The sequence below is a fragment of the Siniperca chuatsi genome, linkage group LG8, assembly GCF_020085105.1.
Source record: "Siniperca chuatsi isolate FFG_IHB_CAS linkage group LG8, ASM2008510v1, whole genome shotgun sequence".
NCBI lineage: Eukaryota > Metazoa > Chordata > Actinopteri > Centrarchiformes > Sinipercidae > Siniperca > Siniperca chuatsi.
The window spans coordinates 8,595,168-8,613,001 of NC_058049.1; the positions used below are offsets into that span (position 1 = coordinate 8,595,168).

General features: G+C 38.3%; 2 protein-coding genes and 1 long non-coding RNA gene across 8 annotated transcripts; 2 read left to right on the plus strand and 1 right to left on the minus strand.

The window, feature by feature from the left end:
• Positions 1–67: 67 nt before the first annotated feature.
• Positions 68–12,861, minus strand: LOC122880592. Of its 3 annotated transcripts, none has more exons than XR_006378979.1 (6): positions 12,831–12,861; positions 5,703–5,820; positions 3,616–3,707; positions 2,960–3,028; positions 2,279–2,376; positions 68–462 (listed from the first exon to the last, which is right to left on the minus strand). It is a non-coding gene; the product is annotated as an uncharacterized LOC122880592 (long non-coding RNA). The 3 variants fall into 3 exon arrangements; XR_006378978.1 differs by lacking the exon at positions 12,831–12,861 and adding an exon at positions 5,920–6,603; XR_006378977.1 differs by lacking the exon at positions 12,831–12,861 and adding an exon at positions 5,942–6,602.
• On the plus strand, positions 691–5,014 carry si:ch211-255i20.3 (transmembrane emp24 domain-containing protein 11). Its single transcript, XM_044205882.1, has 5 exons — positions 691–2,369; positions 2,966–3,057; positions 3,575–3,700; positions 3,856–4,002; positions 4,363–5,014. The coding sequence occupies exons 1-5, from the start codon at positions 2,240–2,242 to the stop codon at positions 4,510–4,512; spliced, it is 645 nt and encodes a 214-aa protein (XP_044061817.1). The 5' UTR covers positions 691–2,239; the 3' UTR covers positions 4,513–5,014.
• Positions 5,446–13,264, plus strand: LOC122880590 (probable E3 SUMO-protein ligase RNF212). Of its 4 annotated transcripts, XM_044205878.1 has the most exons (13): positions 5,452–5,466; positions 5,718–5,834; positions 6,638–6,699; positions 6,836–6,910; positions 7,105–7,161; positions 7,412–7,470; positions 7,559–7,618; positions 8,735–8,799; positions 9,832–9,892; positions 10,704–10,746; positions 10,941–10,995; positions 12,026–12,095; positions 12,876–13,264. In XM_044205878.1, the coding sequence occupies exons 2-13, from the start codon at positions 5,726–5,728 to the stop codon at positions 13,003–13,005; spliced, it is 846 nt and encodes a 281-aa protein (XP_044061813.1). In that variant the 5' UTR covers positions 5,452–5,466; positions 5,718–5,725; the 3' UTR covers positions 13,006–13,264. The 4 variants fall into 4 exon arrangements, with proteins under 4 accessions (XP_044061815.1, XP_044061814.1, XP_044061813.1 ...); XM_044205880.1 differs by lacking the exon at positions 6,638–6,699 and having other exon boundaries at positions 5,446–5,466; XM_044205879.1 differs by lacking the exon at positions 6,638–6,699 and having other exon boundaries at positions 5,451–5,590.
• Positions 13,265–17,834: the final 4,570 nt, after the last annotated feature.

Sequence of the window (17,834 nt, forward strand, 5' to 3'; positions counted from 1 at the left end):
AAAACTGTTTTCCACGATATGGACTGAAATCCCTCTTTAGTGCCTCTTCTCAGTGCAATGTTTGACCTTTAAATCTCAACCACACATTTGGGCTTACTTACATTTGGGCTCCCAAGGTAATATTACTAACATTGGGGCTGCAGGATCAGATTGAGTGTAGAGAGAAATGCTTTTAACCGATGACACGGGTTCAAGCCCCGGTGTTGGCTAGGATTCGCCCTGATGAAGTGTTGGTCATAAAACGATGAATGTGCTCACCAACTATTTAAAACAGTTCACCAAATGTTGATTTAGATGATGAGGCCTGAAATCTCTAAGAGCTCACATCATGCTGTGATGTCCAGTGCAGCACATCCCAGTATGAAGCAGGAGTCCCATTTAATAGGCAGAACAGACACCAGCTACACGAAAAGTGACCTCTTTTTCAGAAAAGGTTTCTGGGCAGGTTGAAGACAACACAATCTGAAACAGATCGAAAAATAGCTTCTTTAGTGAACGACATTGGCGTATGATAAACAGATAAAATCACTTATGCCTCCTCCCCAATAAAGCAACATAGAAACCATACTGCAGATGACAGATTGAACAGCAATAAGAACTAAACATATGGTGCATTAAGGAGCTCCGTCTGTTTTGAATGACGTGGGAGAAGAAAATTACTGAGACAGAGAATCAGGAGAAACAGGAGAGGAGCAGATCCAGTTTCTGGCTTTTTTTAACAGCAGTTAGACTGAGAGAGGTAAGACTATGATCAAGACTAAGACTAATTATACAGTACTATATGATGAAGAACACATTATGGCATGTATACACATCAAGGGATTTTATTGCCATACCAACCAGGTTTCTAGGAATTTGTTTTGGTATGCTCAGGATACATGACAAAAAAGTGAAATTGAGCATATACTGTGCCCCACTGCAATAATGTTTATAATATACAACAAACAACAAGATACTAGACAATACTTTTGCCACAGAAAAAACCTGTTAAAAAGGTTTTCAAAATGGCAGAAGGAAATACTGCATGAACTGACTGAGTGATAGCTAGCACTTTGTGGTTCACAGTGAATTGCAGATTATTAATGATAGTATTTATTACAAGATATGTTTTGCAGACATGATGGCATGTATATTAAACTTATCGATTTAGTATTCACACTTTCTATAAAGCTACTACTGAAGTGTGGGAGGAGAAGGGAATCTGATTCTTTGCTTACTTTGAGGAATAACAACTTTTGCAGATGTTTAATATGAGAAGGATGTATTTTGTGTGTGGGGGTTTACTTTATAAGCATATGGCAACTATTGTATGTAATGGTTTGGATTACAATTTCCAAAAAGATTTGGACTTTCATACTGTGGTAACAGACACTGTGACACTGGTAATCCTTACTGCTTAAAAGGTTAAAAGTTGTACACCATATTTTAAAAGGACTAAAAAATCCACAAGAAATAAGTCAGTAGGATGATAAATGCATTTGTCTAATTTGTCAGGATTAACCACCATACCATAATACAATGTGCTCATACATAATCTCACCCTAGAGCACCCTAGAGGGACAACCAAAGCAGTTAAACAACTTCTTGGATATGTTACTTGTTCTTCTTGCATCTTATTGATAGCTAGCGATTTATCCCTTAGGTCATAGCTCAGCATCTATCGATGCTGTAGTATGTATGGTAAATGCAGACCAGGCATTTGGCCCTGCCGTGAAAATAAGTCTACTACAGTATTAAACAAGTCTACTGCAATATTAACATGAACATGTTTAATACCATGTGCCAAAGCTTATACTACATTATTATACTAACTGGTATATATTTTCTGTATAATGGCAATAGAAAATATGTTTTAGGGATGTGTTTGACAGGTCCTACACTCCGACCATGTTGGTGTATCATCAGCACACTGCTGGATAATATGTATTTGTTGCAAGTGGTCAGTCCCAATCAATCACTATTCTTAGCAGCTTTGCTATTGGCTCCCAGGTTAACCAGTCACAAAACGACCAGAATGTCTCGTCACACAAAACAGCACCTGTGAGTTTCTCACACTCAAACTGTCTCCGTTACAGCCTTCCACTTTAAGTATATTCTATAGGACATGGATGTTTGGCTATAGTCGATGAGAAATACCTCAATCTTGAGTTAGAATTTGCAGATCTACAAAAAAAAGTCAACTGGAACTACAGGTCACTGTCAAGTGTATTGTAATTTAATAGCTCATTGTTAACTGACAATGGGTTTGCGAGGCATTGGCTTTCTCCTCCAGTGTTACCTGATGTTGGCAGCAGCCATGTATTTTGATCTTGCAGAACAGGAGGAAAAATGCATCATTGAAGAGATTCCTGAAGACATGCTGGTCACCGGTGAGTTCTGGAGAGGGAATATTCCTTCTGAATGTGGTGTGCAATTTATCAACAGAGGTCATGAATGCTGAATTAGATTTTGAAAAGTGTATTGTGAATTGCCACGTGATTGTGGAAGCAAACAGGGATGTTATATGTACTTCCATGATAGTATGTCTCTTATTTCAGCAAGAGCAAAAGCCATTCATGACTTCCAAACTGCCCATTAAGTAGCATCTTCGTGAAAACTGACTTATTCGGTGCTTCAACAACAAATAGCCATGAAAATGTAAAGAGCATTTATTCACTGTACGCTCCACTCATTGTACTCACAAGTAATAAATATTTCCTACAATTAGTCCTACAATGAAAGACAAGAGAGAAATAAGAGCGCTTGTGTATTTGGGTGACATTGTTTTAACAGAAACATGTCAAAGAAAGTATATATTAAATACTATATTATGTATAAACATTTAATAGTATGATTTTTAATGTAAATCCCAATATAAAATGCATAATTTCTATTCCCTCTTCATGCTCAATCTAATCCTGTGATGTTGTTACATGCTTGATAATGACCTTGACTACTACTGTGTGTGATTGTGTCTTACCTTCAGGTTATTTCTTGTTGGAGCCTTGGGATTTGAAGATGTTCACCAACTCCCCTCACCTTGGAGTTACTGTGACAGTCAGAGACCCAAACCATGAGGTACTGCACTTACAGGAGAGATTCATCACCAAGCCATGGTGACACAGACTTGTGTGTGATGGTACACTAAAACATGTGATGGCTGGTTTCTCCATTCAAACCAAACCCAAACAAGGATGAAATGTATGTAACACACTATTGCTAAGATTAGCACTGCACGGTTTCAATAATGAGAAAGACTTACAGCATAAGCCTTTATCTATGTTATTGCATTATAAAATTATTGTCTCACACCTCCAGTTCAGCTTTTTTCCCATTGATGTGGTCCCAATATGAAAAAAATCCTTCAGAGTTTAATTTCAAATTCAACTTTTTGAAAATGTTTGCAATGCCAAAAAATGAATGGACATCAATGAGAATTTCCCAGCTATACTTGATTCCTTTTCACATATTTGCGCATCAATTCTTTGACAATAGACCCAAAAAAAGAACCAATAGAAACAAAACCACATCTCCAATTTGTTGACCAATAGCTGAAGAAATGATGGTCTAACACAGTATCTTTCCTGCTCTCTAGGTTCTGATGACCAAACGCTATGGTAAATTTGGTAAATTCACCTTCACAGCTCACGCCTCTGGTCAGCACTACCTTTGCTTCCAAACCAACTCCACAAGGTTTGCTGTCTTTGCTGGAGAGAGGCTGGTGAGACCTATGAACACAAACACAAAATAAATTTAAAACCGAGGGGAAAGTATTACAATATTATATCGCACACTGAGCCAAGTCTGTCAATTGTGTGCAGAATAAATATTGATTTTTGAAAATAAACAATATTTTTCCTCCATCGTGCTGTACAGAAGCTACATTTGAACGTTCACATGGGAGAGCACTCGATTGACCCTAACACTGACAAGACCAAAGACAACATGGAGGCTCTGGAGAACAGCCTCAGACACCTCATAGATCAGATGATGTACATCACCAGGCAGCAGGAGTACCAGAGGGTAAATAAGTATTTTACTGTCCCATGATATGACAGTACATGTGAGTACATCGCACAACAGGGAGCTCAGAGATTAGGACCAGTGTGTTACCTGCTAATATTAAATCAATTGTATCTGGAAATATCCAAAAGCTAGTTAACATAGAGTGTTAGCCACCACAAAATAATAAGTACGTTTTTAGTATTTAACATGCTATGCTGTGGCTTGAAATAAATCATACTGCATCTCTTCTAATGTTACAAAATGTAAGGATTATTTCTGAAAATGTAATATTTGAAAAATACAGGTAGAAAACATTTCAACAACAGCCAGATTTCATGTCTGTCTTCTCCATGTTTTGGATTCCCTCCTCTCATTCAGGAGAAAGAGGAGGCATTTCGTCAGATCAGTGAGGACACCAACGGTAAAGTGCTATGGTGGGCCGTGGTGCAGACCTCTATTCTGCTGTCGGTTGGTTTCTGGCAGATGAAACGACTCAAAGACTTCTTCATCGCCAAGAAGCTGGTCTGATGATGATGACCTCTGTCCTGTCAGCTCTAAGCCTGATCACCTTATAGCATGTCCTGCCCATACCTGTCCCACTGTCTATAATGTAGGCTACAACAAGTATACTTTATGTCTGTAAACACTTCAAAATTAAAAGGTCTCTTCTCTTATTGCCAAACATGGGATATAAGATTAAAAATTATGTATGGCTAAAATAATGATGTTTGAAAATAAGTGTAAGGATGTGAGGCAGTTAATTTTTGTTATCTTGTTTGTGTATGATGTGGACAATCTTGCCAAAACTACAATATTTTTAATTCTTTGTCTTTTCCTTCTTCTTTTATCTTTCAACTCTGTTGCCCTTAAAACAGCATTGCATAAGACTTGAGTTCATTGTAATCTTGCTTTGGAGTGATATCAACACAACTGTTTATACTTCTGTTAAAATGAATTTATACTTCTTATGTCATTTGAAGGAGAATTGTTTTGTGATTATTTCCCTTTTAAAACAATAAGAAAAATGAATTAAACAACAGCTTTTATGTATAACTCATCTCATGTTCAAATATTTATTAGGTTTCAATACTTAATCTAACTTGTCTTGTATGAGTATGTAACGTTAACGTTTAAATTAGCTAGTTAACTGTTAGTTATATTATGATAACAGCTTATTTTAAGTTAGCTAGCTAGTGTGGAAAACTAACTTCCTTACGTGCTAGTAACATTAAAGTTATAGGAAATATAAAGCTGAGCTGACAGTTAACGTTATAGTAGTTACGAATGGATATAATATATACATATATGTTTAATAGTTGTGTTACTTGAGATTATTAATTAACAGACAAAGGGTAGCTCTGTGGTTACGTACGCAGTTGGAACACAACGTTACTCTTCTGAACTTGGCTCCAACTGTTCCGTTAGTTAGCTAACGCTAGCTATAAGTTAGCATTTAGCTTCCTTTGCAGCGGGATACCCTAGGTAACGTAACAAATCGACATGTAACTAACGTTAATTACCTAACTGTAAGAAGGGGTTAGCCGTGTTTTAAAGTTGTCCCAAACTTAAAAGAAATACAGAAAATGTTTTAAAGCACTCAATGAAGGTGACAGCCGTAATACCACTTAGTTTGTTGATTTAACGTTAACAAATTTAGTTGCTAAACCTTAGCAACACTGAGTTAGCAAAGTAAGCTAGCTTGTTAACTTAACGCTAACCTTATCTTCTTGTAGGTCTTCAAATGTCTTATTGGATGTGCTGCAACTCCTGCTTCCTTTCCCCCAGTGCTGACCGAAAATTGGCTGTCACAACCTGTGGCCATGTCATCTGTAGTGTCTGTTATCAAAAAGGTAGAAAAATGTTTATGATACGAACAACAGTCAAAACAATCACTGTTGAGAAAGTTTGGATGTATTTAGGTTAACAGTTCAGCACCAAATCTTCAATTCAGTTGTACCATGTCTGCTGCCCCAGGCAGTGTGAAAGTGTGATTAGACAGGGACATCTGTTGGACTTAAAGTGACATTGCAGAGCTGACGACTCAGTTTTACACCAGGTGTACTTGTGCCAGGAGCTTCTAACTAAACGTTTCCATGCCTAAGCCCGCTCAAAAGACACAAACGAGTCACCCATTAGATAAACTTTCCCCAAGGAAGCCAGATTTGAGACAGTATTTATTGTCACACTGGGTTTGATATTGTTCTTGGCCATTGTTATGTTACAGCAGAGAGAGTGAAATCTCTGATCCAGTAAAGCTCATGTCAGTGGGTGCTTCTCATATCCTCAAATTAAATAAGAGTGAAATCACACCATTCAGCAGTGGATATGGGGCCTCTTGATGTACTCCTGGAGGTCTTTTGGTCCCAGTCTGGGAGTCACTGATCATATTCACAAGAAATTAGTCTGTTCCTGATGGGTCTAATCTCAATCAAACTCTCAAGAGTTTGATTATATTTTAATTTGCTCTGGTTTCCCCAGTGAGACCCAGGGGTTATGCTTAATTCAGTCTGGGTCTCAGGTGGAACCACTTTGAGAACCCCTTTATTGGATTCAGAGTCTACATGTCCTCAATTCAATATGAACCTAGAAAGATTATGTGTTTCATTCACTGCTTTCTAATTTTGGCTATATATAATTGCAACTTTTATTTCAGGCAAACAAGGCAAGTGTTTAATATGCAATGCCAAATGCCAAGTATCACCTCTCTCTGACAAAGTAAGCATCTTTCTGTTCATTAAATGGCATCCTCAGGTGTGATATCATCACACTTTCTAACTTTTTGAAACAGACTATCAGTTTATAATCCTACTGTTACGTTATGTTACAGTCATGTGAAATGTCTTTGTTTCAGAGCAGCTCAGAGGTGAAGGCTCTGTTCTCCGACATCAACGTTGTGGCAACCAAACACTTCATGGAAATCAGCAAAGTTTGGTCATTTTCTAGCTTCACATCATATAATATTCAAAACAGTCTTATTAACTGATCTTATATCAGTTCTGTCTCTGTCAGTTCAAGATGGTTTGCTCAAACAGCTGTTTTGTAGAGTTATATATGCAATATATGTATTTATATATTTATCAGTGCAGACTTCACATAGCACTGTTTCTTCTCTCTTCTTAGGTTATAATGTTCCAGGCAAGACATCAAAAGAGACTATTGACTTACTACCAGCAAAGGGTGAGAAACATCTATGTTGCTGCAGTGGATGTTTGTTGGTGTATGAGTGTGTCTTTATGGGTTTGTTTTCTTTATTTGGCAGATAATGGATTATATTTTTGAGGTTCAGTCCTATTCCATTCCATTCATTTTGCTTAATTAGTTTCCTGTTCTATTTGCTGCCTACTAAAATAGATATAAACATTACTTACAGTCTAATATATTCACACCTGCTGTACTAGTGCATCACTAACCATTTTATCAATTACAGAATGAGAAACTAGAAGAGGTGTTAGTCAAGATGAAGCAAGAAATGCAGCAGATGGCAAAGTTAGTTAAAGCATAAGTTTATAATGCATTTTCATACATATTTCTTAACTGCAGTTTATGAAAAGTTTTTATTTCTTTCCCTTTAAAGGAAGCTGAATGAACAGAGCGCCTACATTACTAAGCTGGAAAACTCTCTTCAGCATCAGAGGTACAGCATAGAGTGGATACTTAATATATATAATATAATCATATTTGATTCAGATGCTGATGTTCTGATAATGGGATATTAAAAGATGAGTAAACCATCTTAAAATCCCATCTGTCATTTTTACTGAGTATCGCTCATGTCTTACAATTTTATCATTCTCCAAGATTCGAGACCTCTTAAAATATATAACTATTCAAAATGTTTATATGGCAATCAGTTTGTTAATGCTTGTAAATTTGATCTGTAGCTAGCAAGTCTGGCTACTTTAACAGCCACTATGTTGTATAGTTATCCAGTCTTTAACTATTCCAAAAACCAGACTATCCTGAAAAATATATTTTATTAAGTGTTTACTGACAAGCATTTGGCTGATGTTTCATTTTAATTTCCCATTCTGTATCTGATCTTTGTAGCATTCTTCATTCACACAGGATTTAAACATTAAACATCATATGCTTCAGTGATCACTATACTCATGAAATAAAAGACTGAAGGACTAATTGAGGATCTGTGGAGGTAGTAAAACCTGTAATGATTTGGAATTAAATGGTGGCGGTGTGTACCTCTTTGAGTTTGGCAGCACCTTAGCATAATAAAGTTATTTACAACCAGCTGGCTGTTTTGCCTCACCTCTCGCTAGGTGTCACTCCTGGCACATCTACTCCTGGCCTGCTGCAACCACAACCAACGCTGAATTAGTTTAAAGGGACATGATTTTTAAAAATGGCCAGAAAAGCTGTCTTTAAAATATATATTTTTTAAATAAGAACCATTTCAACAAATATTACAGCCTACCCTACAGTGTTAGAACATATGTAGATTATCCTCATAGAGCTCTACATCATTCACCTATAATTTATGAGTACTGCAGCTAAGTCCTTTTTAAATGTTCTCTAAAATACACACTAAAGGTAGACATTCTATTAAAAAAATACCTGGCCCTAATTCTCATATATGATTATGTGTCTGGCTTGAGTGCGGCTTGAGTGCACCTTGAAGAGAGAAGACTCCTCACCTATTCTCTCATTCTAGGATTCAAAGCGACAACTATGTTAGAAGCAGCTATGTCTGTTTTGTTGGAACTTATTAACCTTGTTTATTACTGTTCTCACTCAGTGCCAAAGTTTCAGCAGTGCCTCAGATGAGCCACAGTTCCCATACTCCATATGGACATAAATCAGGTAAACAACAATCTCATAATTTAATGTCACTATTGTATTGGTCATTGTATTGATCTCTATGGCAGATGTACATGTATGGCAGCTATTCAGTCTGAAACACCCTGAACTGCCATTCACATTTTCATAAAAACTATAATTTGATTATACTATGCAATCATTATACATGATTATTTAGTTAATGTGTTGTACATGAATACCTATTTATTCTGTGCTGCTAACATTATGTTCACTGTACATTATTGCTGTCATCAGTGCTGTGATCCAAGATGATGATGAAGATAGTGAACAGTAATATTATTAATAATAGACAGTATTATAGTGTACTCTACTTAAAGCAGGGCTGTAGTCAAGACCACTTAAGTCCAAGACAAGTCCAAGTCTGACCAGATCAAGTCAAGAACAAATGGGCTTGAGTCAGAGTCAGGACCAAAAACACAAACAGTTCCCATTCAGTATTCTGACAGTATAAGTGTCGTTTTAGTGTTGTTCATAGTCAGAGTCAAATATGATATAACTTCACTCAGTACTGTCCTTTGGATTTAGAAAAGTTTGAAATGTGATAGGAAAAGGAAGAAACGTAAATTTGCCAAAATGTTGCATTATTTACTAAAATTGTGATTATAATTCCAACCAAAGAATGTAATAGGCGACACTGGGGGCCGAGAAAGAGACAAGTTCGAGATAATAGAAAAAGTATTTTGAGACCAGACTCCCAACCGAGTAAGTGATACAGAAAGACTATATCCCCAAAATTGCATATATCAGGATTCAACATTAAGGATTGTTCTATTTAATAAGGCTGACCAGTCAAGACCACTACTTGTTGCATAATGTCTTCTGTAGCAAAACCAGAAACTGTTTGCAATTAGGCTGCCGACTGACCATAAATCTGCCTTAAGTCACATCTTTGTGGTCATATCACTGAACTATGCATTTTCATACATTCTCTGCATGACCACTAATGTCTCATCATCATTAATGGTATATACGGTGGTTGTTAATGTTGTGTTTCTGTTTCTTGTTTGGCGTCAGTCCTACAGATCCCATATAACTCCCCCATGTCCCTCTCAAGACACTCCTCAACGACTAATGTGTGAGTATTGTCCCTCTCTAAATGTTCACTGTATCTGTGAACATCCTTAACCTTCTTCTATGTTCATCTTTGATTTGCCCTCTCTTTAGCCCATCTCAATCCCTGTTTCTTTTTACTCTGCCATTCATTACCTCTCACCATAAGAGCCAGAGAGAGAGAATGTAGAAGGTATTTCACAGTGCAAACAAGCTATATCCTGGGTTCAGCCCCAATGTCTTATGTTAGCTTTAGCTGCTGTATAATTTTGCCCTGCCCTGCAACTATCTACACACACACACACACACACACATACACACACACTTGAATAAGCTAAGCTTCCCTGTTGGGTCTCCTAGACACTGTTGACACAGGATTGATTGGCTGCTTGAGTTTAATAGTACAAATGTTGTTTTATCCACTGAGACTTTAGATTCTTCTACTGAGTGAAAGCAGTATACATGATGGATTGCATATATTAACCCCATGTGCAGTATTACTGTGGCGCCTGCAGGGTCAATTCAGTTTTGATTTAAAATTTTTGTTTGCTCATGCAAAGATAATTTGGAACATGCTAAAATAATTTTAATAGGTATAATACATTTTAATTATAGAGTGCTTCTCTTGATATTATACAGTGGTTTCGGAGCAATGCATAATTTTTTCAGTAAAATACAAACAAGTGTGTGGGGAAATTGGTTTTGCATTCTCCTCAAATGTAAATGTCAGTATTTCACATAGTGAATATTTGTCTTTGTTATATCGACGTATGGGTTGCTATAAAAAAGGTCAGGAACCCAACAAGACTAATGAAGTGTGCTCTCTTGCCTTGCAGCACTGAAAACATGGAGGTGGATGAAAGGAGTCTCTTCAGGAAAGTACGTTTCATTATTTCACCCTCCATTTCTGCTATACAATTTGTGTAATGTAATGTATGAGCTCTGTCAAGATTATACAGTATCTTGACATTCACTTTAAGACTTGAGTACATGAGGAATAAAGAGTAATGGAAAAAAAGCAAATAAAAAGTCATGATTTGTGATGTTTCTGTATGTGTGTCTCTGTCTTTCAGCCTAACACTGGCCCCAGACTGTCATTAATCAGTCCTCCACAAGATGGACGAATGGGTATGTGCTTTGCTCTGCCTGTCAGAAAAGTTTTGTTTTTGGTACTATTCCTGTGTCTATTGCCTGTGTCGAATTTTGCTCATAATCTTGGATCTGCTTTGGCGATTTCTCTCTGTATCTTTTTCATTACATCAATGCATAAAGTATTATACCAGTAAATTCAGTGTTAGTGGTTTGACAAGCCTCCTTGCTTATTCTGTATAGAAACATGGCACTAAAGGCACTTTGAAAAATCACACATTATGCTACCTAGGATATAGCACAATTTCTCAATGTATATCTCTATGCCAAAGGTATGCATCTAAAGTTACATATTTCTAAATAAGGTGTCACATTGACACAGACATAATTGCACTATAATCATGTGACAACACCATAGCAACCCAACCTTGTTTGGGGGTTATGGACTACACAGTTGACCACCCACAGTGATTAAACCAATACAGATGTTGGCTGTTGTTATGCTTAGGATTACACCTACTGAGCTCCTTCTCTTTGATTATGTCATTTAGTCCTTTAAAGGATTTGACCTCCATTGTGGCAGCTGAATCAGGATTTTGTAGATCATCACTATATCTGTGACTGTTTGATTAAACAAATATTGTATTGAAGGAAATCATAATATTTAACCAGCAGCAGATTTATTGGGCTATTCAAAATTCTTGACAGACAATTTAATTTATTGTCATAATGAGATAAGGATGACATGTGCCATTTGTTATAGAGCTCTCTGTAGCAGAGGGTTGTGTACATGCTGTAGATGTTTTCCCTGTTGGGTAGAAACATCTAAGTTTGTGTCGAGTGAAAAATGTGAGATACTAATTACTCTGTAAGATGCCTCACCCATTTATCTTGTCTTCCTTGAGGATTTTCCAAATGAAACTTGCAGCAAGCACGTGTGATGGAAGAAGAGACACAAGCCTATAATGACCCAGAAATATATTGTGCATTTCTTAAATCGTTATGAGCCACTATGTCTGTATGACCTGTGTTGAGGATTAACACTGGGTCTCTTTGGTGTTGTGTTTAGGCACCATCCCTCACAGATCGTCCAATCAGAACATGTTGGTCAACCATTCAGCTCGCTCAGCCACTGTCAGGTGACTAATTTCATTCATTAAAGACATCATAATAAATTCTGAATAATGCAAATTTATTATTTTACAATATCCCAACTTTCACAAGTTAAGCTATTTCAACTCTACTGTAAGCAGCTTGTTTGATTGAGTCTAACAAGAAGCTGCAAATGCATTTGCACTTTTCCTGCATCAGTTTTGCTTTTCATAGCTCAATAAAATTTAATTCAATAAAATAGAGCATATTAAAGGATACGTCTGGTAATATTCTATATTTTTCTTATTGTGAACAAATCCCATGAAAATACCTAACCAACTAACAAGTACTGTCTGTGTAGCTAAAGCCTGATATAGCATTCCTTTGTGCTACAGAGCTCCATTGTTGTCCAAAAACTATTAAAAACATCAGTGAGCATGAAAACTGTTGCACTAGGTGAAACGCTCCTTTATTACCATGAACATGGGCGCTGTTTTAGTCAATCTCACATACACTCATGAGCATACCAGCTCTGTGGCTGAAAACAATCCCCAACAAAATACACAATTTACTCCTGTTTGAGTGACATTTAGTTTTAAAAATAATCATTTTAAAGATGGTAAAGTTGAAAGAAACAGACTAACACAGGGTTGGTTTTGGTCATTTCATGGCATTTGTTGACAACAACAAAAGGAAGTAAAGGAATTCTTATTAGTTGATTATGTTGCTCGCAGTGTAAATATGGGCAGCACTTCCCATTTCAAGAATTTAATAAAATCCACCTGAAGTGTGAGTGAACTCTTCTCTCCTCTCCTCTTCTCTCCCAGTCGTTTTCAGGGATCACCAGTGATGCCAGATATTTCATACAGCCAGAGTTCTGGATGGAAGTCTCCCATCTTTAAACCTCTCTCCTCCTTCAGACACTCCGTGTCCTCTCTGGTCTGCCCTCCTCCTTAACAAACACACGTCATGAAGCCTTTAGAGGAAATACAACTGGCCACTTACATATGTATATAGAGGTATTTATGTCTCTCACAACCTAAAATGAGTCATCAGCCAGTTTATATGTTGTGTTTTAACGATCCTGGATTCACAGGTGAAATTAAATGTATTCAGAAGGGGAATCTATTGTACTGTATATTGATGACTAAACTCAGATTCTGTGTTATCGAATTGCAATTTTTTTGTCTCACAATCAATTAAACTGATGAAATAATGACATGAGCCTTGTTGCTGTTGAATGAAATATGGTATACAGTATCTAAAAGTATTTTGGTCATCCTGGTATCATACTGTATTTATCCAGATGAAATATAATACACATTTTATCTAATTTCTGTGTTGGTGGTGGTCACAGGTCAGGTTATCCGGTAGAGTTAGTTGTTTAGCCGTGTTGTTTTGAAAGTGAATTACTTTCACTAATCTACTAACAGGCCTCAACTCACAGAGCCTTACAAGCCTCTAACCAAAGGCACAAAATGACGTGACGCTCACTCTGCTGCACCAGCACCTGTTCAATGTCCAAAGATAAACTGGGATTATGTTCACAAAAATACGTCCATTTACTGGATTCTAGAAGACTAGACTTCAAGTTTGACAGACAAATGCTGCAGTAGCATCAAGAAAGCCTTCAGGCAGCGATATAGTTAACTACTACCCTCAACAATAGTTTCCGCACTCCTGGCCTGCTGCATGCAACTTCAGTAACACGACTCGTGATTTCACACTCAAATCTTGTTACAAAACAGCTGCAAGCAAAGGCAAAGCAAAGTGTAGCCAAATAGAAACATGATATCACCTGAAGTCATCCCAGCAAGGAAAAGCTGATGCGATGAAGCGGGTGGAGAGGACGGCCAGATGTGTTCAGACAGGTCGATTCTCTCTTTGTCGACCTGCGTTTTTGCCTCTATTGTCCCTGGTTGTCAGGGTGGTGAATGGTGTCTATTGAAGAGGGCTCAGGTGTGACTGTGTGTGTGTGTTCTGGGTTTGTGCACGCTATATTCAGGCACTTACTAGCATGTGTGTGTGAAGTTAAAGGGTATTGTACAGAGTCAGTGGGCCTGATCCTCCTCTGCGCTTCAGTGGGATTTGAAGTCTTTTCCTGTTTTTTAAGGTCCACTTGGAGAGAAATGGCTCCCTGGGGCAGACTAAGCTGTCATGGTGTCACACACTGACAGGGAGAAGACTAAATCAGAATAATCTCTCCCTTATGCACACACACACACACACACACTGGGTCATCTCGTGTGCTCTACCTCTCTCAGTTACAGTAATATTGCACTTTTCTTTTAAATAAAGTTACACCATTCTTTCCTCACACACTAAGACATCTCCTTCTCACCTCTTTATCTCTCTCCCTCTCTTACTTTCTCCTCTGCACACACACTCTCACACACACCTCTGCATGGCTCCAGGCTGTACAAATGAGCCCTGCCACTTCAGAGAGCTAAAGAAAACTATTCTGATGTCAGTGGTAATTATTCAGCAGCATGTTCCCACAACTTGTCCACCCCTCCCTCTCTGTCTCTCTGTCTCTCCATCTCCATCTTTCTGTGTGAGAGAGAAGCTTCTCTTAATCTGATCCAGATTTCACACTTTGTCACTCAGTATTTCAGTCTTGTACCTCTGGTGCTGTATGTGTAATCCCCTCTAGGCAAGACACGACATGAACTAAATGATTTCACAATGGAGCTATTTGTCTTTCTGAGGTGCACAGAAAGTGTTCCAGTGTAGGCATACAGTGGATAATCGGTGATCCCCATCACCTTTACTGTTTAACATTTAGGTTGAAAAAACAGAAAAAGACGATGTTTTTGTTTAAAATATACCTAAAAGGCCACAAGGGAGGATTTTTTTCAGAATGTCTTTTACTTATTTGTATACTCATACTCTGAAACCAAACCGTTACTATAATGTAAATATTTTAAGCATTTAAGGTTCTGTACTTTTAGTATCCACTTTTGAAGCTGTTTGATGATCCACCATAAACCATGTTTACCTCATGTAGATCAATTATAATTATTGGCCGAGAGCAGTGCCCCTCAATGTACCTAAAACCTAGAAGGCGTCATTCTATGAAGATCATTACATTTCCCAATTGTGACCTATGTCCACTCGGCACCCTGGGGTTGTTTATGTATATGTATGTATGCCCCCATGTAGTTAGATTCTGGAAGCAAATATCTCTCACTTTAAGTGACATGCTTGAAGTTAGGATCCCATTTTCACCGACTTTGCTCCTACTTAATGACGACTCCTCTTTAGATTTGTCTTTGCAACAGAGACGCATTCTATTTTGTGTGTGTGTGTGTGTGTGTGTGTGTGTGTGTGTGTGTGCGCATGGGGGTTGGGGATGAAAAAGGTGCGTTGCAAGATAAATCTGAGGGGTAGTGAGATGATTTTTAATGCATGTACCATTAAACATGCTTCAAAGCATTTCTCTTTTCCTTCTTTTGCCAATATTAACTATCACATAGGGAAAGAATCCCTCCAAAAATCCTCCGTATCTGAGATAACAACACAAAGCAAAAGGCATCTCTTAAGGACCTGCAAAAATGTTGCTTTCCCTGGTAGTAGTTGAATTGTTTTGGCTTGTCAACATTATCATATATCAACTGAATTGTATTTTGATGATATGATCATATGGTGTCATAATTTTACAAAATACTGTTGTTTACATGAATGAATATATGATAATTGTTATTTAAAACAAACAAAAGAGGTTGTTGAATGAATTGTTTCCGATTTAATGCACAACGGCGGAACAGGGTTTATTGCACTGACAAACAGTTACCATAATATACTGTATATTGTTATCACAAAACATATTCTTATTTATATGTTGAAATTAATTTCAGCCATGTCACCCAACCCTAAGTGATATTTAGTTTCATAAATATAAACCATTCCCTCTGCGATGACAGAGCGAAATAATTTTATAGAATACCGGCATATGGAATTCAGTTGGAGTTAGTGCACCCTGCACTGACTTGACATTGACACAATTGATCGGCCTATAGATGGCACTATAGTCTATCTCAGCCTTGTATATATCATGATAGCTGCAGTACGCATTCTTCTGCTGTGTGTGAAGGCCTTTGGACCACAGCTGCCTCTGATAGAGATCGACAGGATGAGGAAGGAACGCTCAGGAGGTCACACACACACATCTATTCACATCTGCTGCTTTTGAAGAGGGTGAAAAGGATGAGATCGAGGAATTGTTGGACACACACACACGCACACAAAAACACAGGCAGTTTCGTTGCATTTTAGCAGAGGAGAACTGAATAGGGGCGGTTTATGAGTCAAAGAGGAACAGGTGAGGATGGGCAATCTGGACCACTCGTATTCTCTTCAACACACACACACGTAAACAGGCATCCCACATGTGAAGGCAGGCAGGCTGTTGCCTTTGAAGGGGCCTGGCCTCCTCCAACTGTCCCATGCATGCTTGAGTGATGTCAGCATGGCTGTGGAAAGATTCCTTTCCTGTCATACACACACACACACACACACACACACACACACAACTTCCTTATCACACACAGTCTCTTTTCATTCAAACACACATCAACTTGCCTTGCCTTTTTACTACTTTCTTAAACAAATATACACACACACTTGCTTGCACACACTGAATCTGACTTTTTTCCTCTCTTTTTCTCTCTTATGCACACACACACACACACACACACACACACACAGAGACACACACTTGGCAGGATGTGCAGGGAGAAAAGGGGGCCGAAAGACAACACCGAGATTAGGAGGCTTTTGTCACGGCTCTGTGGCAGACTTTAAAGGCCTTGGCTCCATTCCCCTCTGCTAGATTTCTTTCTTTTCTCACCCTGTCTGTCCATATCCCTCTCTTTTCACGGGGGGAAGGTAAACATTTGGTACAGAGAGACGGAGAAAGGGCGGAAGGGTGGAAGAGGGATGGAAACCGCCTGTTGCCCCCTTTTAGCCTCTTTTTTGTGTTTTTGTTTTCCTAGTTTTAATGGCGGCTTTGTGGCTGTGTGGAGGATGAGTGGAGATAGGGAGAGGTATGCAAACAGAACAGCGCTTCAATGCCAGCCAGGTGTCTGTTGTTCCCATCTGTGTGTATGTGAGTGTGTGTGATGCATGCATCTCCACTTTTGTGTGTGTGCATCGGTGTGCAAACCGCACATGTTGCATATGCACTTTACTAAACTGTGTCAATCTCTTTTCCAGGTGAGTGTGTGTATCTATAGGTATCTTTTGGGTTTCTATGTGTAGATGTGTGTATGTTCTTTTCCCAGGTGCGTGTCTGTGTGTGAGTCCTTCATGGTCACTGACTCCATTCACCTGAGCCGTCCTTTCACAGTGAAAAGGCGGTTGCCGGTAAAAAGCTCTTTGGACAGCTTCTCTTCATCACTAACCCCAGCTGTTGTTGACTCAAGCGCCCAGGAATCTCCTCCATGGGTTCACACCCTTTTTAACCAGCCAACCGCACACCAGAACCCTCTGTGAGTAAGCAAAAGGTTCTGCAAGACCTCAAGGTCTAAAGGACTAAACATTTGCTCTGGCAATGAACAAGTTTTAGTCAAAATGCAGCCATCTTATTGGCCAGAGGAAGTGGGACTGCAATAGAGAAGAGCAAACCTTCACCCATAATTGTAATGGCTTAATTACTTAGAAATCAATTCTAGTAAAAGTATGTTAATGGCTGGAACAGCAAGCAAGCACTTCAACACCCAGAGAAAACTGGACTTGCAGACTTTTAGCCTCTTGTCTCTTTGGTATACATTGGCACAATTACATAC